Source organism: Lepidochelys olivacea (genome assembly GCF_965140295.1).
Source record: "Lepidochelys olivacea isolate rLepOli2 genome assembly, chromosome: 10".
Lineage (NCBI taxonomy): Eukaryota > Metazoa > Chordata > Testudines > Cheloniidae > Lepidochelys > Lepidochelys olivacea.
In genome coordinates, this window is record NC_140420.1 from 56,566,309 (window position 1) to 56,591,906 (window position 25,598).

General features: G+C 39.6%; 1 protein-coding gene and 1 long non-coding RNA gene across 3 annotated transcripts in view; one reads left to right on the forward strand and one right to left on the reverse strand.

Moving 5' to 3' along the window:
- Positions 1–20,831, forward strand: MAPDA (N6-Methyl-AMP deaminase). 2 transcript variants are annotated; one of them, XM_084641605.1, is made up of 10 exons: positions 1–133; positions 4,381–4,511; positions 5,906–5,966; positions 6,828–6,915; positions 7,965–8,046; positions 11,070–11,196; positions 12,526–12,606; positions 14,017–14,152; positions 15,203–15,303; positions 16,742–20,831. In XM_084641605.1, exons 1-10 carry the CDS (start codon positions 83–85, stop codon positions 16,934–16,936), a joined length of 1,053 nt encoding a protein of 350 aa, XP_084497731.1. In that variant the 5' UTR covers positions 1–82; the 3' UTR covers positions 16,937–20,831. The 2 variants fall into 2 exon arrangements, with proteins under 2 accessions (XP_084497731.1, XP_084497732.1); XM_084641606.1 differs by lacking the exon at positions 1–133 and adding an exon at positions 1,126–1,271.
- The window catches only part of LOC311527529, an 11,326-nt gene continuing 4,010 nt past the window's right edge, over positions 18,283–25,598 (reverse strand). The window contains exon 4 of the long non-coding RNA XR_014713356.1: positions 18,283–22,246. This is a non-coding gene — a long non-coding RNA (uncharacterized lncRNA). The remainder of the gene's footprint in view (positions 22,247–25,598) is intronic.

Consider the following 25,598-nt stretch of genomic DNA (forward strand, 5'->3'; position numbering starts at 1 on the left):
CCAGGTGCGCGGGGGAAGAGCGGCGGTGTCTGCAGCAGGGGCGCAGCCGCGTGACGTCTCTTCCTGCTGCCGGGCGGGCACTATGGCGGATGGCGAGCGGCAGCTGCGCTTTTACAGGGAGCTTCCTAAAGTGGTGAGAGCTGCGTCAGGTCCGCAGGGTCGGGCGTTCTTCCCGCGGGGGCCGGGCCACCTCCCCTTTCTCCACGTTCCCCGCGGCTGGGCTGGTTCTTGCCGTGCAGCTGCCGGAGTCCCTCCAGCGCTGCCTACTCGCTGCCCTAGCTGGGGAATGCGCTGGGCCGGGTGCAGTGATGATAGACCAGCAGCCCACATTATGCATCCGTTATGTCCCTCCCCGCTTGCACGGCAGGGAATAGGGCAGTGGTTCTCAAACTTCTGTACTGGTGACCCCTTTCACACAGGAAGCCTCTGAGTGTGAGCGACCTCCCCCCCGCCCTTATAAAGTAAAACACTTTTTTATATTTAACACCATTATAAATGCTGGAGATGAAGCGGGGTTTGGGGTGGAGGCTGACGGCTCGTGAATCCCCCCCCCGGTAATAACCTGCCGACCCCCAGTTTGAGAACCCCTGGAATAGGGTTTGACAGCATTCAATGCTACGCTGGGCTGGGTCTGCAAGTCACCTTTCTTCTAACTGGGGTGGGTGAGCAGTGAGAGTTCATCCACAGAGTGGCTTGGGCAGTAGCCCTGCTCATGTAAAATCTCCTCATTTGTAAAGCACCTACGTTTGAGGAGAGGCAGGCACCCCAGAAAATCAGCCAGCACCTTTTGGTTCTTGTGCTGGGAGCTCTGTAGAGAGATTGCAATCGAGAAGACATACAGATTAAGGGCTGCAGCCTTTTTTGGTTTCCATAGTTGTTTTCCTGAACCCAGCCTGTCACATTGCACTGAACACTTTTCTTTAAAGATGCGATTAGTTGTACTGCCTTTAAGAAAAAAAAATGACTCACATTGACCATTTGATTCTTCCACAATGTGAGTGTTTTCCATCTTTATTTGGACTATATGTAGTCTGCTTCACTCTGGCAACTCTTGTGCCTGTAGGAGTAAATCTGCCCTCTTTGCCTTTGGTCACTTGCAACAGAATTGGGGTGAGACAAGAGGAGCTCAGCCCCCTGCAATGGTGCCGTATCTTCGGTGCACCAGCATATAGATCCTTGGGGGTCTCTCTCGACCATGCTCACTTCGTGTTTTACACAAATGAACTGTTGCAGCTCTGCTGTGGAGTCACTTCTCCTGCCACTTTTACAGGGTGAGCAGTTCCTGTCCTTCACCCTTTTCCCTGTAGGTGAAGTGGTTCCTTGGGGTATGCAGAGGTCTTCCAGGGGCTGGTACATTAAGTCATCTAGATATTTGCCTAGTTTTACAACAGCCTACCTAAAAAAGCACTAGTGAAGTCAGAAACTAAAGTGTCAAACAGAAAATGGACCACAAGGTGGATAGAAAGCTGTTTAGATAGTCGGACTCAACGGGTAGTGATCAATGGCTCCATGTCCAGTTGGCAGCCAGTATCAAGTGGAGTGCCCCAAGGGTTGGTTCTGGGGCCGGTTTTATTCAATATCTTCATTAATGATCTGGAGGATGGCGTGGATTGCACCCTCAGCAAGTTAGCAGATGACACTAAACTGGGAGGAGAGGTAGATACGCTGGAGGTTAGGGATGGGATACAGAGGGACCTAGACAAATTAGAGGATTGGGCAAAAAGAAATCTGATGAGGTTCAACAAGGACAAGTGCAGAGTCCTGCACTTAGGACGGAAGAATCCCATGCACCGCTACAGACCTAATGGCTAGGCGGCAGTTCTGCAGAAAAGGACCTGGGCGTTACACTGGATGAGAAGCTGGATATGAGTCAACAGTGTGCCCTTGTTGTGAAGAAGGCCAATGGCATTTTGGGCTGTATAAGTAGGGGCATTGCCAGCAGATCGAGGGACATGATCGTTCCCCTCTATTTGACATTGGTGAGGCCTCATCTGGAGTACTGTGTCCAGTTTTGGGCCCCACGCTACAAGAAAGATGTGAAAAAATTGGAAAACGTCCAGCGGAGGGCAACAAAAATGATTAGGGGACTGGAACACATGAGTTATGAGGAGAGGCTGAGGGAGCTGGGATTGTGTCGTCTGCAGAAGAGAAGAATGACGGGGGATTTGATAGCTGCTTTCAAGTACCTGAAAGGGGGTTCCAAAGAGGATGCGTCTAGACTGTTCTCAGTGGTAGCAGATGACAGAACGAGGAGTAATGGTCTCTAGTTGCAGTGTGGGAGGTTTAGGTTGGATATTAGGAAAAACTTTTTCACTAGGAGGGTGGTGAAGCACTGGAATGGTTACCTAGGGAGGTGGTAGAATCTCCTTCCTTGGAAATTTTTAAGGTCAGGCTTGACAAAGCCCTGGCTGGGATGATTTAGTTGGGGATTGGTCCTGCTTTGAGCAGGGGGTTGGACTAGATGACCTCCTGAGGTCCCTTCCAACCCTCATATTCTATGATTCTATTAAATGACTTGTTCATATTGCTCTATATACTATGCACTGAAATGTAAGTACTATATTTATTTTCCAATTGATTTATAATTATATGATAAAATGAGAAAGTAAGCATTTTTAGTAATAGTGTGCTGTGACACTTATTACAGCTACCACCTGTAAGAGCAGCCTACAGATCAAAAGCATTGTAGAGCTACTAAAAGCATAATTGCAAGTTGAGGATGAGGACAAAACTGATAAGCTGTAGGTCTTTATTGGCAGTGTATTTGAACAAAAGGAATTTCTGCCCATTTATCAAGGAAAAGTTTCAAGCAAACAGCTCTTGGGTTCCTAACAAGCTGTAATACAATCCATTGTGTTATGTTTATTTGTCCAAAAGTACTCAATTGATTTCCACCACCGACAAAATTTTTAAAATTTTTGTATCGCCTGACTCCATTCAATTATTTTTCAAGGACTGTTGCAAGCAAATCAACATATTTCCTTTTTTTTGCTTTTATTTTTTTTCCCTGAGGCCACCTCTGTAAGTCTGATTCTGATAACAGGTTTTGCTACGTTCTAAAGGGTGTGGTCTGGCACATTCCTGCTATCATAGCTACACGTTCCTGGAACTCTTATCTGCTCAACAATTCTGGAGTCATGTACAACAAATTTCACGTCTACTATTTGAGTGTTTATTCATTAAAATTGGCACAGGTGCATGATGCAAAGCAGATATTGACACTTTCTCTACATTTTGATGCTTCCATTGAAAAAACGTGTTTTGAAGGCATCCTTGCAAAGTGTCTTGTCTTTTTGTGGGTGGCAGATTCTCATAGTGAATTCTGCAAGGAGTTTAATTGGCATGGTATGTGGAACAGGCATGCCTTTTATTAGAATTAGAGTTTCTGGACTTGATTTCCAGAAGTGGTAAGTAACCAGAGCTCCCATGAATTGGACTTGTGGTTGCTCAGCACTTCTGACAATCACCCCTTCTATGTTTTATTGTACATTTAGTATTATATTATTTTTAAGTATTTTACAGCGATAGTAAAAATTTCATCATATTTATCAGTCAAGCATTTTGTGAAAACATTTTGCCAATTTTTGCCCTAATAAAAACAGGTGCTAAAAGGGGAGGGGCAGGAGAGTGAAGATGTGTGGGACAAGCTAGGTATTTTGCAGACAAATTTTGAAGTAAGATGGAGCGACACAAGAAGACTATTCCAAATGATGGGCAGCAAGATTGTGAGAAGGGACAGAGAAGAGGGTGATGCTTAATGAAGTGTGGAGCTGAGTAAAGGATGATTGGGTTCGAGAGAGAGGCTGGAACAAGTCGTGAGTTCTAAATTCAAGGAGCGCAGTTCAATTGCTAATTCTGTTTTCTGTTTATAGAGGGAAGTGAGAGCTCACTATGCTTTCATGTGCTCTTAAGAGAAAAGGAAGAATATGCCTGGGTCGAAAAAATGCTGCTTTTTTAGTCTAATTAAGAAGACGATGAACCAGTTTAGGCCCAGATTTGACCGATTATAGAATTGAGTAAGGAATAGTGCTCATGTTCTAAATTATTTTAAAATCTTAAAAAGTAAGATCTGTTTTCCCTCCACCCCCTAAGACTATTGAGACTTTAACACTCTTCACAGTGGCACCTACATTCTTGCTGATATCACCGCTAACGCTCCCAATGAGAAGTAAATAAGACAATCTCATTTGGGGCACCGGCATATAGAAACACAAGTCAAAATAGTCATTATTTGCCAAATGCAGAGACAGGATTGGTCGGGAAATCTTTTATTTTCAACCTTCTAATAAAAAAGCAATACAACATAAAAGAAAAAAAAACCCTGAAATCTAATTGAAATTAAATATACCCTCCACTCCTCTTGATTTGTTTACAACATAGGAGCTCCACGCTCACTTGAATGGCTCCATCAGTTCTGTTACTATGAAGAAACTTGTGGCCCAGAAACCATATCTTCAAATCCATAATGGAATGACAATGATTGACAAGGGGAAGAAAAGGACTTTGGAAGAGTGAGTATCTATTACAGGGGTGGGCAAACTTTTTGGGCTGAGGGCCACATCTGGGTGGGGAAATTGTATGCAGGGCCAGGGCAGAGGGTTGGGGTACGGGAGGGAGTGCGGGGTGTGGTAGGGGTTGCAGTGTGCAGGAACAGGCTCAGGGCAAGGGATTGGAGCAGAGGAGGGGTACGGGGTGTCTGGGGGGCTCAGGGCAGGGGTGCAGGAGGGGTGTGGACTGTTGGGAGGGAGCTCGGTACAGGGAGCTCAGGGTGCAGCAGGGGGCTCAGGGCAGGGAGTTGGGGTGCAGGAGGGGTGCGAGGTGCAGGCAGGGGGATTAGGGCAGGGAGTTGGAGGATGGGGTGCAGGAGGGGTTCAGGCTCCAGCCTGGTGGTGGCAGCTGTGTTCACCTGGGCCAGGGCAGGCTCCTTGCCTACTTGCCCTGGCCCCACGTGGCACCACTCCGGGAAGTGGCCGGCACTATGTCCCTGCGCAGCCCCTGGGGGAGGAGGGGCACAAAGCTCCACGTGCTGCCTTTGCCACGCCTCCAGGTACCTCCCTTAAAGCTCCCATTGGCTGTGGTTCCCCATTCCCAGCCAATCGGAGCTGTGGGGGGCGGTGCCTGGAGGCAAGAGCAATGCATGGAGCCTGCAGTGCGGGGCCTGCGGCACCACGGGGAGCAGTCCTGCGGGCCGGATCCAAAGCCCTGAGGGGCCAGATATGGCCTGCAGGCCGTAGTTTGCCTACCCCAATCTATAAATTACAACCTTAATTCTCCCAACTTCTATTACACCCCCCCCAGTCCTTTATGAATACATTGAAACCAGTAGAATCTGTAAGCTTGCACTGTGTGGCTGTAGAAAACATAATTAAAATTGAAGGTTTTGGGGTTTGTTTTTGTAATTTGTAAATGTAATTTCATCATATTTTAACATCATTAAGAAAATTATTACTTTTTAAAAATATCCTTAGGAGAAGATAGTTTTTTCATTTCTTAAATCTGTGAAGTCACTTCTTTCTTGTGTACAAACGGAACATGTATCCCTTGTAATCTTTCTTATTAATTTTGTTTTCCTTTTAATCAGATGATTGAAAATATTTACAGAGAGCCTGGGCTCTTTAGAGAAAATCCAATCAAGCAAGATTTCCTAGTTGGGCATGAATATAGCTAGTAACTTAACACATAGGCAAACAAAGATTCTTAGTAAATGCTTTACACTATACATGCTCTACATTTAATCGCTACTGAATTAATAATTTTTAAGGCCAGAAAGGACAATTATGATGATTCAGTCTGTGCCGCAACGAAGCCAGTGAATACATGTTATTCAGGTATGGGTTTGCAAGTGGGAATGCTCATCACACCAGCACACTTTTATATGCTTATCCTTTTAACTTTTTTGTTGTAGATGTTTTCAGATGTTTAATATCATTCATCAGATTACCAATAGGACCGAAGATATATTACTGGTAAGTTGTACAAGGCTTTGTTTTAAAAAATCAGAGCATTTCTCTTTCAAAAACAACTCCTTGCAAAGGTAGCAAGAAAAGTTATTGCACTTGTATCTGTGCCCAGTGTGTAAATGCCAAATGGAGCTGATTGTAAATTATTGAGCTCAGAGATTCAGTAATACATTAGTCAATGGCATGTAAAAAATATTTCTGTAAAAAGTGAGAATTTAGAAATGTCATATTCTACGTAACTGACATTTTCATTTTTTTTTCTTCAGAGCAGTGAGCTACCAATATTGGAAGTCAGTCTGTGCTCTCAGATGACTGAACTGATAATCAATTATGAATGTGATATCCATTCATATTTACCTATGCTTTAATTTAGCAGAGTCTCCTAATACTTCTTTGTCTCAATGTATATGCAGAGTTCCTTACTAGAGCTGTACTATGTTCACTTCTGAGTCCAGCACAGAGAGGGAGATCTGCTGGTGGGAAAGCATATCTCAGGGTGCAGAGTGGTGCAAAGCGTTGTGAACGTTTTCTCTCCAGAAGGGGTTTCAGGCGGCCAGTACAGCCCTCCAGGTGGTCAGGATTGCTAAGAAAGAGGTCATTGCCATTGGTAGGGCAGTGGAGGGAGGTACTGTGTCAGCACATTGCCACTGAAATCCCCATTGGCCAGAGCAGCTTTGATACCCTGATAAAACTGGACAGAAAGGTAAACACCATGGGATTTAAACAACAACTCCTATTAATATTATGTAACTATATTTCCATGTTTCACACTGAAAGCTTACATGCATGTCTTTATCTTTGAGTCATCCAGTGTAACAAATTATAAATCTTTAATTTCAAAATATTGTATATGCTGTTTTTAACCAGGTAACTAAAGATGTTATTAAAGAATTTGCTGCTGATGGGGTCAAGTATCTGGAGTTAAGGAGCACACCTAGAGAAGAAAATGGCACTGGTACAAAGTGTTCTGACTTTTAATTAGTATTCTAGATTATATTATAGAACCTCTCACATTATAAAGTTAATATTAACAATATGGTTTGGATAGTACCTAGTGAATTTTGACTGACATGTAAATAACTGCTGGAGTCACTTTTGAAATCCAGTTGTTTCAGTAAATGTGACAGATTTAGAAACAAATCAGTGAATGTCCCACTGTCAAATCTTTCATATAGTGGCAAATTCCTCTTGTAATTTCATTGAAACCAGTGGAATTGCTCCATGGGTGATTTTTTTCCCAACCCATATATTTATATAAAAATATAAATAAAAAAATACATGCACATACGTATGTTCAGTGTTATAAATATAATTATTTGCAGTGAACTGAATAATGAAAATGATAATGTGGATAAAATTTTCCTTTTAGTAAGATTTTTTGGGGGTGGGGTGTGGGAGGGAATTACATATTGAGCCAAAATCTTTCCTGTCATAGCTTCACTATCCAGTGCACACAAGTGCTTATGTCAGTATACTTACGTCACTCAGGGGGCTATTTTATTCGTACCCCGGAGTGACACAAATTATGGTGACATAGGCTGTAGTGGAGACATAGCCTTACTGTAGTTTTGTTTCTTGTAATAGCTGCTACATTTTCTTTCTTATTTCTCTTAATCTTTTTATTGTTTTTAAACAAATATTTCAGTGGTGCATCAGGAAACCCTATTGTTAGACTCTTCTGTAAAGTTATTTTTCTTTTCTCCACAAACTCAGAGCAAACAAAATCCAAAGGGAGGCCTCAAAGTAAAATTACATTTGTTGGTAAAACCAGCCCTATACAAAATGTAAAATCACAGAATAAAATCAAGATGGAGAATGAAACTACCATCCCAAAGTGCAAATAAAATATAAGATCAAATGGTAAAATGGGGGGGGGGGGGGGAAGGTAAAATGAAAAATATTTTCATGGTCAGTCTAGGATTTTATCAAACGTAACTTTTTATAATCAGTTCGCTTATATCTACTCAGACCAGATGTGCTTATGCTTGTGTGTGTGTTTTATAGGCATGACCAAAAGGGCATACGTGGAAGCTGTACTTGAAGGAATAAAACAGTGTAAAGAGGAGGATTTGGATATAGATGTCAGGTAAAATAACGTGAAAATCTTCTGATCTGGGATTTTCTTATGAACCTAGTGCTTGGCCAAGGTTTACAGATCATGAATGCTGGGGAGGAATTTATATAGAAACTGGATGATTTTTGACGTTTTTTTAAAAATTAAATATTTTTTAAGGGGTGCATCTTAAATAAGAAAGCATCTTGTACACCAAAAAAAAGTATTTACTATTTTATCAGTGTCTCTAAAACATGAGTACTTTACCATTTTTAGCTTCATTTTAACCTTTTCTATACGTAAAAAACTTCCATCTCCAAAATGTGTTCAAACTATTTAATAGTTAACAGTTCATATTACTTAACAATCTACGTATAACGTAGTTGGCTAAGTGACAAAGTGGCCCATGCTCCTATTTGCTAAAATACCAAAATCCTTTTTTACAACAATTTGTAAAGATGGGTAATTAAAAGCGTTTTCTGATATTTTATGTGAATTTTGCATTTTCCTAAGCATTACCCGTAGATCAAACGATTGATGTATGATGAAACCTAGCCCACATGGTTGCATTTAGTAGTGTTTAGTACCTTTGTTGTTAATACACTGTATCTTTTAAGTAAGCTTGTAAAATAATTGTTGTAATTAAAAAAGGAGATACAGTTTAGCCATTGTAGAACAGATTTATTTACTGCATACACCATGTTAGTTCTAACAAAAATGATCTTCTGACTATTAATAACGGAAATGCTCGAGGCCAAAGCAAGTTTGATATAACGCGGTTTCACCTATAACGCGGTAAGATTTTTTGGCTCCTCAGGACCACGTTGTATTGGGATAGAGGTGTACTACATGGGTATAGGGCACCATTTTACTTGCATAACTGTATCCAGATGAAGGGTTGTACTGGTTTAACTAGTTTGGTTAAAAAAATCAACCCACTACCAAATTAGTTATACTGGTACAATGACACTGTGTAGATCAGGCCTTAGAAAGACACTACAGTTTCTATTAGTAATTTAACAAATAATATAAACTTGAATTTTAAACCAGTTATCAAAAGTGAACCTAATAATCACCAATATAGGTGTAATATGTGTCTTCCCCTCTGTTATGGAATTCTAGTGATTTTCTTTGAAATAATACAGTAATCACAGTGAGAGTTTCTGCAGCCATTTACTGTTTGTTTGGCTAATTGCTGAACATTGAACTGTTGTTTCACTAACATGCTTACTTTGATCCTCTGGGAAAGCTGCTTTTACTGTGAAATGGCCTGTCAGACTTTTATCATGTACAAACCTTCGGCAGTTTTGTTCCTCTTTAAAACAAACAAAAAACACCCACAAACAAAAAATCAACAAACAGAAAACTACCGACCATAAACAAATAAAAAGTACAAATATATTGGACAATTTTTAAAAAGTTTGAATTATTTTAAAATGACCAACCCACCCCAGTGAAGTTGATGTAGAAAAAAACACACACTGCGCAGACAGCACCTGTGTAGCTATATGCAGGAGCACTGGTTACCATGTACAATTTTCTTCTGAGTTTCACTTGTTTTTGAGAATTGAAAAATCTTAGAGAAACTCAAAAAACATGAACCAATAACAAAATGAGTTTATTAAAACCTTTCAGAATTGTTTATAAGTCAGAAACTTGATAACTAAATGGTGGGAAACCCGAAGAAGATAAACAGCCACTAGTTAGGGATCCAGCTTTCCTCTGTGGGAACTATAAAATTAATTTTTGCAAGAAACTAATAATACAGGTTAAAAATCTACTCTGAAAAGTTGTCCTTAGTTCTTGACTTCTTTTGTGGGCCTTCTGTAAACTATCTAAGGTAAACTATCTACCTTCTCAAAGAGGGTTGCAGTGGTGCACCTGCAGAAATCCACATTGTGCAGGCTGAATGAGTAATTGCATCCCCCACAGGGTCACTTATGTGTGAACACAGTTAACTTTTTGCACTCCAAAATTTTTCTGTTTGCTACATATTGCCTTTGAAAATTTGGACCATAAAGTTTTTTTGGTTTTTCTGGCAAAATATATTGCGCCTCTTAATAGTAGAGGTGTAATAATAACAAACTAGATATAAATGTGAATTAAGATACATGTATCATTTGTATACATTACATCATAACAATATAATACTATGTCACAGTTGTCAGCATTTGTACAGCCAGTTAGGAGGTTCCTTAGTATCTTATGGATTGGCCTTAATATCTTTTGCCTGTGCCTGAGATGTAGGGTGTTGCAGAGGTCAAATTCTAAGCTCTTTGTGGAAGGGAGGGGCTGAATTGTCTGAGCCGGGAGGTCTTGCTGGCTAATCCAGAAAACAGCATTGGTAGTAGCTTCAGAGAAAGAGTTGATATATAAAAGTTAGAACTTTGGTGTGCAGGCTAGTAGCCAGACTAGGACCTGATGCCAGTATAGGCAGTGGCTGGAAGGATGTTGCCTGTCCAGAGGACAGGAGAACTCTTTGCTGTGTCTTATGTGAGATGATGTATGTTTTTTAAGAAGTATTTAGAGGTCCTTCTCTGGAGATGCAGCTTACCAGATCTTTCCTTTCCCAGGGCTTGGAAAAAGTTGTTTTGGTTTTATGAAAAAGGAAGAACCAAACCATGCCAATAAAATTATTGAAAGAAAATCAGTTTATCCCAAGTGAGGGTTGAGTTCTAGCTCCTTGTGTTCAGCTATATAAGACCAATCTTTTGTTTCAGTGTTACATTTTTGCCTCTAAAGTGGAGCCAGTATGGCTGGAAGGGAGATGTCATGAATGTAATGCTGGAATTAGAGCGGGTATGCACATGGGCATTAGAGATGTGTCATTCAGCCACTGTGATAACAGCGTGGTGCACTGGTATTGTGTGCTTCTCTGTACATGCATAATTACCCTGTTACTTGCCATCAGAGCTTTACAATAACAGTTGTGACAAAAGAAGCAATTTCTATTTAAGTTGAGTGTAGTGTTGCTTTTGCTGGTAGTAGATTGTTTCTTTGTCCTTCACCTGCTGTCACTGTTCATATTTAATGTAAGGTGTACATCTCTATTCTAGGTTTTTAATAGCAATAGATAGAAGAGGTGGACCTATCGTGGCCAAGGAAACTGTTAAACTTGCTGAAGAGTTCCTCCTTTCCACCGATGGGATTGTGGTAGGGCTTGACCTCAGTGGTGATCCCACCGTAAGTTATTTTCCTTGAAGATGGGTACTTTTATCATTGTAATGATTATAGTATCAAATTTTATTTTTACTCTTAGTGCTTTGGATAATTTTCCTTTGGGGGCATTAACTGTTCACAGCAAGGGTTAGGAACGATTATTTCCCCCCATCTAAAATATTGTATAAATGGGTATAGATGCATTTTGGGGTGCTTTGCCTTCATCTGAAGTACCAGTTATTGGCCAACACTGAAGGCAGAATGTTGTTGCTATATTATTATATAATTTCTTTTAAATAGTACCCACAATGTTGTGTAAGGTGTTTTTCAAACATAAAACAAGGCACACAATCTAAAGACAGAAGAACAGGTAGTAGTAGTCACAGTAGTACTTGGAATTATGGTTCGTGCCTGGCAAATCCTATTTTTAGTCATTTTACTTGACTTTGGAATGTATGAAGGAGTTGAGGGGGTTGGACAGAAAGTTGTTTTGGTTCTTAACAGCTGCCCTTTATGTAAAGGACACCATCAACTAAAATAAACACACTGATGTGTTGTTACTAGTAACATTTGCTGAATTGAAAATGATTAGGGAAATACATTTCTCTTTATTGTCTCACTGTTTACTTGTACATTTAATAGCAATTTGTCTGTAGTCAGTTTCACTGTTTCCCCTATATAGTTAGTCAGTTTAAACTTGCTGGTTCTTGGTTAAATGTCTTGCTCATATTCATGGTGTGAAGATAATACCTGTCTGTCAAAAAATTGAAAATGTACAAAATGATACACAATTATCAAAAAAGGGAACTTAAAAGCAACTTCTGAGCCCAGGAAAGCATCTACTACCACATTGCTCTGATTGTATCAGATTGATTGGGGTGGAGGCATTTTGAGTAATACTGAGAATAGACACAAAATGAGAACTAAGGCTGGTTTACAAGGCCCCACAGTTTGGTCTGTGGGGGTGTGAATTGCAGTAGGTGTCTTTTAGTTTGCATCCTCAGCATTTACTTGGTGGGTTACAGTGCGACATGCCAGTGTGCACTACAGTTCACATCCCATAGTCTGAACTGCAGGGTCATGTAGACAGACATAAAATGCAAGCACCTAATATGCTGCTGTTATAAAGAAAAGAAAAGAGGTTGAAGACTATAGTTCTCAAATTGAGGTGAAAAAAATTGATTCACTATATTTGATTATATGAGATAGCAAAAGAAAAATGATTAAAATTAACTGCTTTTGAATGGATTATATTAATAATATGAAACTTCATCATGATTGTATAATTGGAAAGGTTTCAATAAAAAATACCTCCTGATTAATCATGCATTTTTGTTTGGATTTTTCTTCAAGGCAGGACATGGCAAAGATTTTTTTGAACCCCTTTTCGAAGCAAAAAAGGCAGGACTGAAACTGGCATTGCATCTTTCAGAGGTAAATTCTTAATGTTTGCGCTAACTTTTTTCTGCAGCCTCCTTTAAATAAAAACCTATTGTAACTAAAAGTAACATCTGTGGATTTTCAGTTTTTCAGGCCGAAGTAATGCTAGTTTATGGCATTTTGAAGAGATGGGGTTAGGAAAGAGAAATTTAAAGTAAACACTCATATATTTATATGTATTTTGAAGGGAAAAACCCCCCAAAGAATCAACCCCCCAAAGAATCAAAACCCAACCACCTAACCAACTTAGTCAAGTAACCTTGACTAAATCTCTCCTACCTTTCTAGGGATGTTACAGACCACCAGAGAACCATGCAGGCTCCACTCCTGTGATTTATGATGTCACAAGAAATGTTTCAATGGTGCTATTGTCAGTTTTGAATTCTGTGTTAATTTTGGATAGATCAATCCAGTAAATGATATAATACAATAAATGTTGAGAACCACAGAAGGAATGACAGTAACATAACATACTCTGCCTTTAAACCTGCAAGGTCCTTACATGATTTATTAAATTATGGAAACAAATAGGACCTCAGTATCATAGGGAAAACCCTGATTCAAGAGCATGACTAAGCCTTGCTCATTAAGGATTATTGGAGGAACTATTGGCTGTAATTTATTGTAATTGAAATTTACACATATATTGACTGATCCATTGTCACCTACCTGAAGTATATCTGGAATATCATATAGTAGATCTTGTTATGCACCTGTTTTACTCACATGAGTAGTTCTGTTGACATTTTTAGCTGTTTGTGTATGTGAGACGAGGAGAATTTGGAGTATGATCTCTAACATTGAAGATCGACCTAGAGTTTGTTTTAGCAGGCCTGATGAATAATGAAAACCTTCTAATTTCTGAAAGAAGTAGTGCCTTTAGGAAATGAAGGCTGATATTATTAATGAGTTTTTTGCATCGAACTCTTGTGCAGTGCTCTGAAAATGTGCTTCCGAGTGCCTCACCTTCTTCTTTCTGTCTCTGTCTTATGGTGTAACTTCTCTGTTCTGCTGTGAGTTTATCCATTTGTACATTGGAGATAACTGTAACCTTCCTTCACAAGGTAGTTGAGGCGTATTTCATTAAGGTTTGTAAAGAAAATTGAGGTCCTCCAATCAAAAGTATTTCAGAAGTGCAAATAACTAATGTAATCTGTCCTTTTATCCGTTTTCCAATGAGTGCACTTCCATCTTCCAGTTCCTGCATCTCTTCCTTCTCCAAAGCATAATAACTAATACTAATTAACACACACACTTATTTCTCATTTTCTTTGTTGATAAAATGTACAAATACAAAAACCCAGAACCCAGATCTGATCTGGGGCTGATGTAGGACTTTGATTATTCAGCTACAGTATAGTGCCGTTACAGACTCTGTGCATGGTGGGGTGTATTCTGTTTTAGATCCCAAATAAAGAAGAGGAGACCAAAATTCTTCTTGGCTTGCCTCCAGACAGAATTGGACATGGTACATTTCTCAGCTCTACAACAAGTTCAGAGGACCTTGTGCAGCTTGTTAGACAGAATCACATACCTATCGGTAAGCAAGAAGATAAGAAAATTGCTTGGTAGCCCTCAGGCTTTGATACATTGTATCTTGCAAATGATTCAGTAAATCTCAGTAGATTTATATCTCCCAGAAATAAATATGGAAAGATATTTGTGATGTGGAAATATATGGATACGGTGAGAAAATAATTGATACAGATGGTGTTTTACTAATGCTTCTGCTTTTCATTTAAAATAACATTGGTCACAATATTTTTAAACATTTTTACTGAGTGCCATTAATTAAATGTCTAGGTATTTTATATGCATATATTTCAATATACACACACATTGTCATACACTATTCTCAATAGTGGTGCTTCTTAGCAGTTTAATGCCAGTCCCTGGTGTAGAATCAACAAATAGTGGGGAAAACGGCAACAGGAAACAGAGATCTGGAACATTAAAATAGTACAAAATTGCCATGTGTTTACATTTGTTGCCACATGGTTAATATCAATAAACTACACCTTAGTAATTTGTATAGTGAAATTTATTTTAAGGCGATGTAAAAGGATTTAGTGGCATCTGTGTAGACTGTTGAAAGTTTTATATCTGCGTCAAATACATAGGGACATAAGAATTGTGATACTGGAGCATTGATCTGTCCAGTCTGATATCATGCCGCTGGCAGTAGCCAATAATGGATGCCTCAGATGAAGGTAGAAAATCAAAACATAACCCCGTTGGGCAGTGCATGTGGTATCTGTGCTTGTGCACCAGTTCTTCAAACTGGGCGCACAACCAGTGAACTGTGCACCTAACTATCCATTTGACTGTGTAAATCCAGGTATTTTCATGTGTGCACACATGAACATTTTGGTCCCGTGTTTGAATATGTTTTTAGTTGGGATATACAATATATTGTAAATGTCGTGAATCACCACACATTTAAAAAAAAACAAAAAACCCCCAGATAACACTGAACCATTTAGCTATGGATTGAAATGTGTCCATTAGTCTACCCAAAGATCATATTTTTGGTTCTGTACATATCCTTGTTTTTTTCTTTTAATTCAGAGTTTTTCCTTTTATCACTTAGAACTTTGCATGACGTCAAACTTCAAAAGTCAGACTGTACCTTCCTGTGACAAACACCATTTTGGATACTGGTACAACATGGGCCACCCTACTGTACTTTGTGTAAGCCATTTTGATTGTACAGAATACATTTAGATGCTGACCACACAGAACATGGAAACTGAGTCACTGGAGCCAAGTTAGGGAAACATACCTGTTACTATCTATACAAGAGCCAACGGGACAAGGACTTTCTTTGACCTCACTTATAAGAAATCTGATACCCTGTTTAGGAAGAAATATATTGTAAAAATCTAGGAAAATTCAACTTCTAATTTTTATTGAAGAAGCAAATCCCAGTAGATTAAACGTCTGGTTTACATTAAATTTGGGGTCTATATAAGTTTTGGTATGAACCAGGGAACATTGCATTTGAACGTCTTAGCCCCTATATTTGTATTTTTAAATTGTGATTCCTTGTAATTATTATTTCCTTGTAATTTCAAATATGTGTCTGTTGCATTCAGAGGAAAATATGGGACTCTTCCTGTAGGTAATTAGTCCTGATCCCGTGAGATGCCAAGCACCTCAGCTCCCATTGTCAGCATCTATAAAAACATCCATGGTAGAAAACATCACATTGGCTAAGTTAAGTAAGGTAAATTTAGGGACCTCTCTTCCTCACATAACCCACACGAGAGCCCTGGATTAGGGAGCAGGGACCAATTCAGTCCGTAAACGATCCTAACTTGAACATTTAACTGGCAACACTTACCTAATTGTTATTATTTATCGTTTGTATTATGGTAGCAGCCAAGGACCATAATCGAAGTCAGGGCCCCATTGTACTAGGTACTGTTGTACAGGATGACACAGACCCTATCCTGATGATAAATACTCTAATATAAGACAAGGTGCAGCTAGTAGGTGGAGGGTAGAGGGGTAGGGGAGGGTGGGGGCGGAACAGGGAAGGGGAAAGATTAACAGTTGTATGATCACACATTTACATAAGTTACACGTGTGAATAACTTGATGGTTCTGAATCATCAGAATTGTTTTGAAATATAAGTAAGTGCCAGCAATCCCCACAGACCTTCTGTCTAGCCATTATCACTTCTCTGTAGGCATCATGGTAGAAGTGGGTCTTGAGGAGGAGCGGTAGGAGCAGCTTTATGGATTAGTTTGGAAAGCATGCTCCATTTGTAGTAGGAGACATAGAATAAAGCACAAAGACTCTGGCTGTTTTTATAGACATCATATATTTTTAGAAATGAACTGTTCTTTCACTTAGCCTTCTTTGTTCAGCATATGGTATTTTTGGATGAGATATATTGATATTAATTTTCAACCAGTTTTACCCTACTGTATTTCACAGTTTACTGCAGCTAGTATTTATTCTATCTGTTAGTACTTACTTAAAAGATAGAATAAGTACTAGCTGCAGTAAACTGTGAAATACAGTAAACTGTGAAACTGATCATAAATTAATTTCCTATTTTGCAAAGCTGGACATACTGAATGATTGTTTGTTTGTTTGTTTGTTTTTTTTACCTCCCTCCAGACTGACGATAAAGGTGTCTTTGCAACAGATCTGTCTCAGGAGTACCAGCTGGTTGCTAAAACATTTAATCTGACGCCATCACAGATATGGGACCTCTCCTATGAATCAATCAACTATATCTTTGCTTCAGACCATGTAAAATTGAAGCTAAGGGAACAGTGGCATAAACTGAAACCAAGTCTACTAAGTAATTGAACTAAAGTTATAAATAGATGAAAACTGAATATACTAGCTCCGTTAATAAGGATGATCTGCCTAAGAGATTCTGTCTTTGGCCTTTTTAATTTTTATACAACCATAGGGCCCAGTCCTGCAGCCTCTGCTTATATGAATTAAGGGCTACAGGAACAGACCGTTATTTAACCAGGATGAGAGAGAAGTTCCTTTCCACACTTTGTCTGGACAAAGTCTGTCAGTGAGTAAAATTCCAGATTTTTCACATACTTTAAATACCGTATTCACTGTAGAGAAACTAATTTTTTAATTACTTTTTCCTGAAATGTGTTAAAATATCACAAATATTGGAACAATCATAACAAAATAAAGTTGAGTAGGAAAAGAACATAATACACACATAACAACAATGTGTTAAGCAGTATGTATATGTTTTTCTATATCAATCTTAAGTAGGCTGATGGAGCAGAAAGATATGGACAATCTCACGGAGAAAAAAATACTTGTCAATAAGATCTTCACACTCAGTTAAGAGACACATTAGAACTGTTTCTGCTGATATAGATGTCTGACCAAAGCTTTCTGTGGGTAGTTTAATGAATAGGCTGACACAATCAAACTGAACTACACTATCGACACACTCAGAATTAACAGTGTGTTACGGTGTCTCTGTATTACACTGGCAAGCAGAAAAAAATTCTAAAAACAAATTCAACCCATGTGACATGTTTATGGGGTTTTGTTTTTAAAATGCTTTATTATAATTTAAAGTTTATTTCTTTCCATTTGTTTTTTATTTTTTAAACAAAAAATAGCTTTTTTGATGCTGTGTGTTTCTAAAACCACTACTTTTGTTTTTGCTCAGGGTTTGTAGATTGGAGGCATGTAAATTCTGCAGCAAATTATGTGAAGTTGTATCATTTATAAGGGATGCTTTCCTTATACTAAGTGATACCATGTCTGTTTTGACACCACAGGGAGCTCTTTAGTTTGGGAAATGAGATGTGGTTTTTGTCAGTGTTATTAATTTATGCATTGATAGATCTGTCACTCTTCGCAGAAGTATCACTGACAACACAATCTTGCCATATGTGGCCCCTATATCACTTAAGAGACTGTGTTTTGTGAGTATTTAAATAATTGTACTAGGAATTGGGATTTCACTTCATAGATTAGGAAAGAGATTCTGCCATGTAGAACTTTGGTCCTATTACTTCAGGCAATCCCTCTGCTGTCTGAGTTTCAGGAGACCAGACTATTAATGGCCTATGACAGACTGCATTTTTTGCAGTGCTAATGAAAGTAGACCATACTGAATGTTCTGAAGATGTAAAGGCAATCTGTTTGATGAGTCACTGGCTATGCTGTTTCAAGTTTTTGTTGGCTCATGAGAACTGTCATTGGTAATGATTTTTTTTTTTTATCTTGTAACAAGGCTACTAATATGGGTTATGTGTTGCCCCTGTCAACAGTCATTGTCACTTCTACTCTGCCTGATGCTGCCAGGTGCTCAGACAATTGGGCCCTTAAAAATCTTTTTAGGAGGGGGAGATCTTGCAACTGTCATGGGGATGGCTAATACTGTGCCTCCAAATATTTGTGATGTGCTCAGATTCCACAAGCCTAGTAATAGGGTCCCAGTCCTTGGTCTCTAGATGTCAGGGCAACTTGTTGTTGTGTCTGAGCCAATTGGAAAAAGGTTTATGATGATAAAAACTGGAGATAGAGTTAGAATGCTTATGTGGCAGGATGAACTTTCTCAGCTATGTCATTTAGAATGAAGCCTAATGAGTGACCCAGTAGAGGGATCGTTCTTTTCTGCTGAGAATACTTACCTCTCATGTGCTAAGAAATCAGTTCAGACAATGTTATGTGACCTCCTAGCAGCAGCTGGACATAGGAAACAAGCACAGCTTTGTGACGTCTGCTCTGTATAGAACGAGCTGTCCTGGCTGAGCTCTCCAGTTCTTTTCTGTGTCCCAGCAGGAGCAGATCACTCTCTGACTTCTGAACTGGGGATTTAGTTGTTTATTGTGATCCACTTTCAGATAGCTGCTGTTATATGTATGTGGGGAAGATCAAGACCTATCTGCATTCTGCTCCCACATCCCCCAATCCTGAGGTCAAGGAAAGAACGCTCTATCTAGGGTGAGGCGCCGTGGTTCATGTGTTTTTAGTGAGTAGTCCCCTAGCACCCTATCAGCCATCCATGATTGTGATCAGTTGTGCCCCAGCCATAAAGTACAAGTAATCGGTGTAAATTGCTATGTGGGGGTTGTGTGCCCACTGGCAAGCCAGACAGCATATGACTTTAGAGTAGAACCTCAGAGTTCTGAACACCAGCGTTTCAAACAGACCAATCAGCCACACTCCTCATTTAGAACCAGAAGTACACAATCTGGCAGCAGCAGAGACAAACCACTCCCCACCCCCCCAAAAGAGCAAGTACAGTACTATGTTAAATGTAAACTACTAAAAGAAAAAAAAGCGGCATTTTTCTTCTGCATAGTAAAGTTTCAAAGCTGTATGAAGTAATGTTCAGTTGTAAACTTTTGAAAGAACACCCAGAATGTTTTGATCAGAGTTATGAACAACCTCCATTCCTGAGGTTTCATAACTCTGAGATTCTACTGTATATTAAAACTGCTGCTCGGAGATGGGGTACTCTGGAGAATAGAGCAAGGGGTCACAAGCTGCAAAGTCCTGAGGGTAAATCTCATCTCTGCAGCTGATTGGCTGTATGGCCTTAGGCAAGTAACTTCACTTCGCTGCCCCAGCTTTCCAGGCTGTGAAATGGAGATAAATGCTATCTGTCTCATGGAGGTTGTTAGGGTCTGTTGTTTGTTTGTGCAGCATTCTGAACATGTAAAGTGGAATGTAAACGCTAAGTTTTGTGATGATCAGTGCACACTTATGTCCATGCAAAACGCAGTGAGGGTCAGAAGCTAGCCTTCCATTTTCTATGTAGCAAATTCTTTCCAACCCTTTAGAAGTGGGTAGGATTCCATGGGACTCCCCAAGCAGTATTCGATTTATTTTTCTTTCCACCTCCCATTCCTCTTTGTGGAGAGTCGCTTACCAGTCTGAGGCAAACTCTTTGTATAATCTCTCCTTTAGCTGGATCCCTCTAACTGGCTTTTAAAATACAAATTAGCTTTGTTTCCAAGTTAAAAAACAACAACACAACCATTAGTCCAATTGTTTGTTTTGCTTTTTCCACTAAAAATAAATAAAATAGACTTGAATAAAAATCTATATGCCTTTTGTTTTAAAGCAAAGCCGAGGTAATCATGTATGAATTGTCATGTTGGTTTTAGTTAATGTTTAAGGCCCTGATCCTACAACTTGTTCGCCATGGGTTGATGCTTGCATCCCCGTGGATCTCCACTGAAGTCAATGGATCACCATGTAGATGCAAGGGTCTGACCGTGCAGAACAAGTTGCAGGATCAGGGCCTTAGTGTGTTACAGTTAAACACACACTCCCGTAATAATGAATAGTTCCTGCCATGAGGATGTGTGAATATTTGTGATTGTGTACCTCATCCATATCTAGGTCTAAACTATTTATACTACAGTTGGGAATGTGGGATCTACAAGTATGTGAAATTCATATCCAGTGTAGGTTGACATTAAATGCGGATGATGGACTTTCCGCATGCATCTGTTTTGTATTGGAAAAAACCCCACATCATTGAAGGAGATGGATTTCACTACAGTCTGACTGTGTCGATCTTTATTGCTGCTCATTTATGGCTCTGTCCTCTTCCCACTGAAGTCCGTAACAAAACTCTCATTGATTTTAATGGTGAAAAGCACTGTGGTGATATCTTGGGTCACTGCATGCTCTGAGAAAATCTTCTTGGAAGCACATGCCTTGTTTTGAAAATGGGTTAATAAAATCTCCTTGCTTATCATTAATGCTACTGCAATATTGTGATCTTCTCTAAATGCACTCATTTTTCATACGCAAAATAGTTGAAGTGCATTTGGTTCTTTTTCAGGGAAAGCATCATATTTTTTGCCATATCATCCTCCATCCTCCCTTGTACTTGTCCATTTCCGGTATTACAGATAGTACTGGTATTCACTGTTGTTGTTTATACATAATAAATGTGCAACTTTTAAAATGTAAAAGATGTGCATATTCTTAGTGCTCTAAGGGTAGAGGCTGAATCCTGAGATCCTTGATTTCAACGGGAGTGTTGCTGGAGTGAGGACTGCAGTAAGGAGTATTGCTGGAGTGAGTACATTTTAAGCACGGACCTCAGTATTTGGTACCCCAGTTTAGAAATACTCAGATTCCCTGGATCTTCATTTAAAAAAAAATCCTTTTATCCTAGTCTCAACATACACACAAATCAATCTTTAAAAAAAGTTAAGGATTTAAACTTGGGTCTAATAAAATTTGAACTCCCAGTTGCTGTATCACTATAACTGCTCGAGTATCTTGCGCCACTTGGCAGTATGGAAGTCTTGTTCCTCCACTAGATATTTATGTGGAATGACAGGAAGTTCCATGCATACATGTATAATGTAAGGAGAGGGCTTGAGCTTCTATACAGACTGTGATACTAGAAGCAGGGCTTTTTTTTATGACCATCCACTGCACATGCAAGATGCTGTGCTAACAGGAGATACAGCTTTTCACCCATTCTATCATGCATATGAACTGTCACGTCTTTAAGAGCATAATGGATAAATAGGTGCAGTTTGACTAGTATCCTGATTGTTCAGTCATCCAAACTGATTACATTGTAACAAGCAGCATTTGGACCTCAGTTTTGAATACAGCTAGGTGAATATAGCTAATTTGAATAACACAAGGAATCCAACTGGGCCAGTGAAGAACCCTCACATGGATATGCAGGATATGCAAGTAAGTGATATCATTTAAGTGGAGTATTCTGTATACTGTTTGGGCAGCACTTTAGGATGAAAGGTGCTGTATAAAATGTAAGATACTTTGGCTCACATTAAAAATTATAACAATTCCCCAACAGGCATGGAAGGGAGACTGCAGATGTAGGACAGTTGTGTCACACCAATCTAATTACTCTTTGCTGTATATCTTTCTATATTAAATATTCTTATGGTTAATTTTTAAAAGGTACTGTAAGAAGTAAAAATCAACACTCCTTCTCATTGACTGAATGTTTTTCATGGCAGATGAAGGAAAGAAGCTACAGTAGACAAAACCTAGCAAGGCACCCTGGATTTGTACTGGCAGGTGAGTGAAACAGGAAGGACACAGTAGCTGCGATTATCTGTTTGGGCTTCATTTTCTTCTGTCCTTTCTTCTAACTAGCCCAGAGACTGAATCGGTCGCACACTGCAAAAGACATAAAGCAGATACAGCTCATGTGAAGTAGGAAGATTGTGTCAACTCAGTTTTTACAAATTTACTCAATGGAAAATTTCCCCAAGAACTTAAGTTTAATCACCCTTTTCCAGTCCCCACTGTGATTGCCTATAGCAGTGTCAGTTCTGAGTGCTCACATAATACTGGTATGTTAACCAATGTGTTCTGGTAGTATTTGCTTTGAGTTACATTGGCCTTCTATTATGGCAATAATATTGGCAAACTCTTGAATGACAGGAGAGGCCCCAGAAGACTGGAGAAGAGCTAATGTAATGTCCATTGTTAAAAAGGAGGAACTGGGAAACTATAGCTCAGTCAGCCTGACCTGAATACCTGGGAAGCAACTGGAGCAATGTATAAAACATTCTATTTGTGAATACCTGGAGGATGAAGGAGTAATCACTAGCAGCCAGCATGGATTTACTAAGAACAAATTATACTAAACCAGCTTGATTTCCTTCTTCGACAAGGTAACTGGTTTGGTGGATAGGGAGAATGCGGTGGACATAATATACCTGGACTTTAGCAAGGCCCCACGTTACATTCTGATAAGTAAACTGAAGAAATTCAGGCTTGGCAGAACTATCATTAAGTGGATACATAATTAACGTCCACAAACAAAGATTATTAATGGAATAATGTCAGACTGGAAGGAGGTCTCAAATGGGATTCCACAGGGATCTGTTCTGTGTCTGCTGTTGTTTAACATCATTATTAATGACCTGGATGTAGGAATAGAGAGCATACTGATCAAATTTGCACATGAGACAAAGGCAGGGAGGGCGGCAAACACTTTGGAGGATAAAGCTAAAATTCAAAGGGATCTTGATAAATTGGAGAACTGGGCTATCAACAACAAAATGAAATTCAACAAAGACAAATGTAAGGTACTACACTTTGGGGGAAAAAAACAAATGCACTGATAGAAAATGGAGGATAACTGGCTTGGCAGCAGCACTGCTGAGAAGGATCTGGGAGTTGTGGTGGATCACAATCTCAACATGGGTCAACAATGCGATGCTATTGCAAAAAAAAACAATTTTGGGTTGAATTATCAGAGGCATAGCAAGCAAGTTACGGGAGGAGATAGTATTGCTTAACTTGGCACTGGTTAGGCCTCTGCTAGAGTACTGAATCCAATTTTGGTCACCAATATATAGAAAAGATGTAGAGAAACTAGAAAGGATCCAGCGGTGAGCTACAAAGATGATCAAAGGGATGGAATGCAAAGGCTGAAGGAACTGGGTATGTTTAAAGAAAAGGAGGACTTGTGGCACCTTAGAGACTAACAAATTTATTTGAGCATGAGCTTTTGTGAGCTACAGCTCACTTCATCGGATGCATGCAGTGGAAAATACAGTGGGGAGATTTTATATACACAGAGAACATGAAACAATGGGTGTTACCATACACACTGTAACGAGAGTGATCAGGTAAGGTGAGAGAGGGAGAGAAAAAACACCCCCCCTTTTCTAGTGATAATCAAGGTGGGTCATTTCCAGCAGTTGACAAGAACATGTGAGGAACAGTAGGGGGAAAAATAAACCTGGGGAAATAGTTTTACTTTGTGTAATGACCCATCCACTCCCAGTCTTTATTCAAGCCTATATGGTGTCCAGTTTGCAAATTAATTCCAATTCAGCAGTCTCTCGTTGGAGTCTGTTTTTGAAGTTTTTTTCTTGTAATATTGCCACTTTTAGGTCTGTAATCAAGTGACCAGAGAGATTGAAGTGTTCTCTGACTGGTTTTTGAATGTTATAATTCTTGATGTCTGATTTGTGTCCATTTATTCTTTTACGTAGAGACTGTCCAGTTTGGCCAATGTACATGGCAGAGGGGCATTGCTGGCACATGATGGCATATATCACACTGGTAGATGTGCAGGTGAACGAGCCTCTGATAGTGTGGCTGATGTGATTAGGCCCTATTATGATGTCTCCTGAATAGATATGTGGACACAGTTGGCAATGGGCTTAGGATAGGTTCCTGGGTTAGTGTTTTTGTTGTGTGGTGTGTGGCTGCTGGTGAGTATTTGCTTGTAAGCAAGGACTGGCCTGTCTCCCAAGATCTGTGAGAGTGATGGGTCGTCCTTCAGGATAGGTTGTAGATCCTTGATGATGCGCTGGAGAGGTTTTAGTTGGGGGCTGAAGGTGACCTATTCCTCACACGTTTCAGAGTAACAGCCGTGTTAGTCTGTATTCGCAAAAAGAAAAGGAGTACTTGTGGCACCTTAGAGACTAACCAATTTATTTGAGCATAAGCTTTCATGAGCTACAGCTCACTTCATTCTTGTCAACTGCTGGAAATGGCCCACCTTGACTATCACTGCAAAAGGTTTTTTTGTTTTGTTTTTTTCTCTCTCTCCTCTGCTGGTAATAGCTCACCTTATCTGATCTCACTCGTTACAGTGTGTATGGTAACACCCATTGTTTCATGTTCTCTGTGTATATAAAATCTCCCCACTGTATTTTCCACTGCATGTATCCAATGAAGTGAGCTGTAGCTCGAGAAAGCTTATGCTCAGATAAATTTGTTAGTCTCTAAGGTGCCACAAGTACTCCTTTTCTTTTTGTGGATACAGACTAACACGGCTGCTACTCTGAAACCTGGGTATGTTTAGTTTGGAAAAAAGATTAAGAGTGGATATGATAGTGGGCTCCAAATACTTGAAAGGCTGCCATAAAAAAAGACAGAGAAAAGTTCCCTCTTGCCACAGAGGACAAGACAAGAGGCAGTGGTCTCAAACTACAGCATAGCAGATTTAGATTAAATCTCAGCAAAAACTTCCTAACTATAAGAACAGTAGGACAATGGAAAAAACTGTCTAGAGAATTCATGGAAGCTCTTTCAGTGGAGGTTTTCAAAAGGAGGCTGGATAGCCATCTGTCTTGGATGGTTTAGATACAACAAATCCTGCATCTTGGCCAGGGATTAGATTAGATGACCCTTGCAATCCCTCCTAACCCTATGGTTCTATGATTCTATGAGTCTTATATGTGCATTGTTTGTATGTAATAGCACCTGTCTTTGTTATTCATGTTATATACTTCACTTTCTACACAGTCCAGCCAATCCTGTACTTGAGTTGCAGAGGTTCTGCTTGTAGGCAGGCTGTTTCTATAACTCTGGAAGTTTGTTGGTTGAGTGAGCATTGACAGTAGGAGTAAGATGTCACGGACAAACTGAGTCTCTTCTTGCTAGTTGGGAGGGACAGCCCCACTGCACTACACACAGGGGTGATACAGGATACAGTGGTAAATACAAAGCCTGTAGTCTTTTTCTGACTGCTAATAGGACATTTCCTTGTTGGCAAACTGCATCA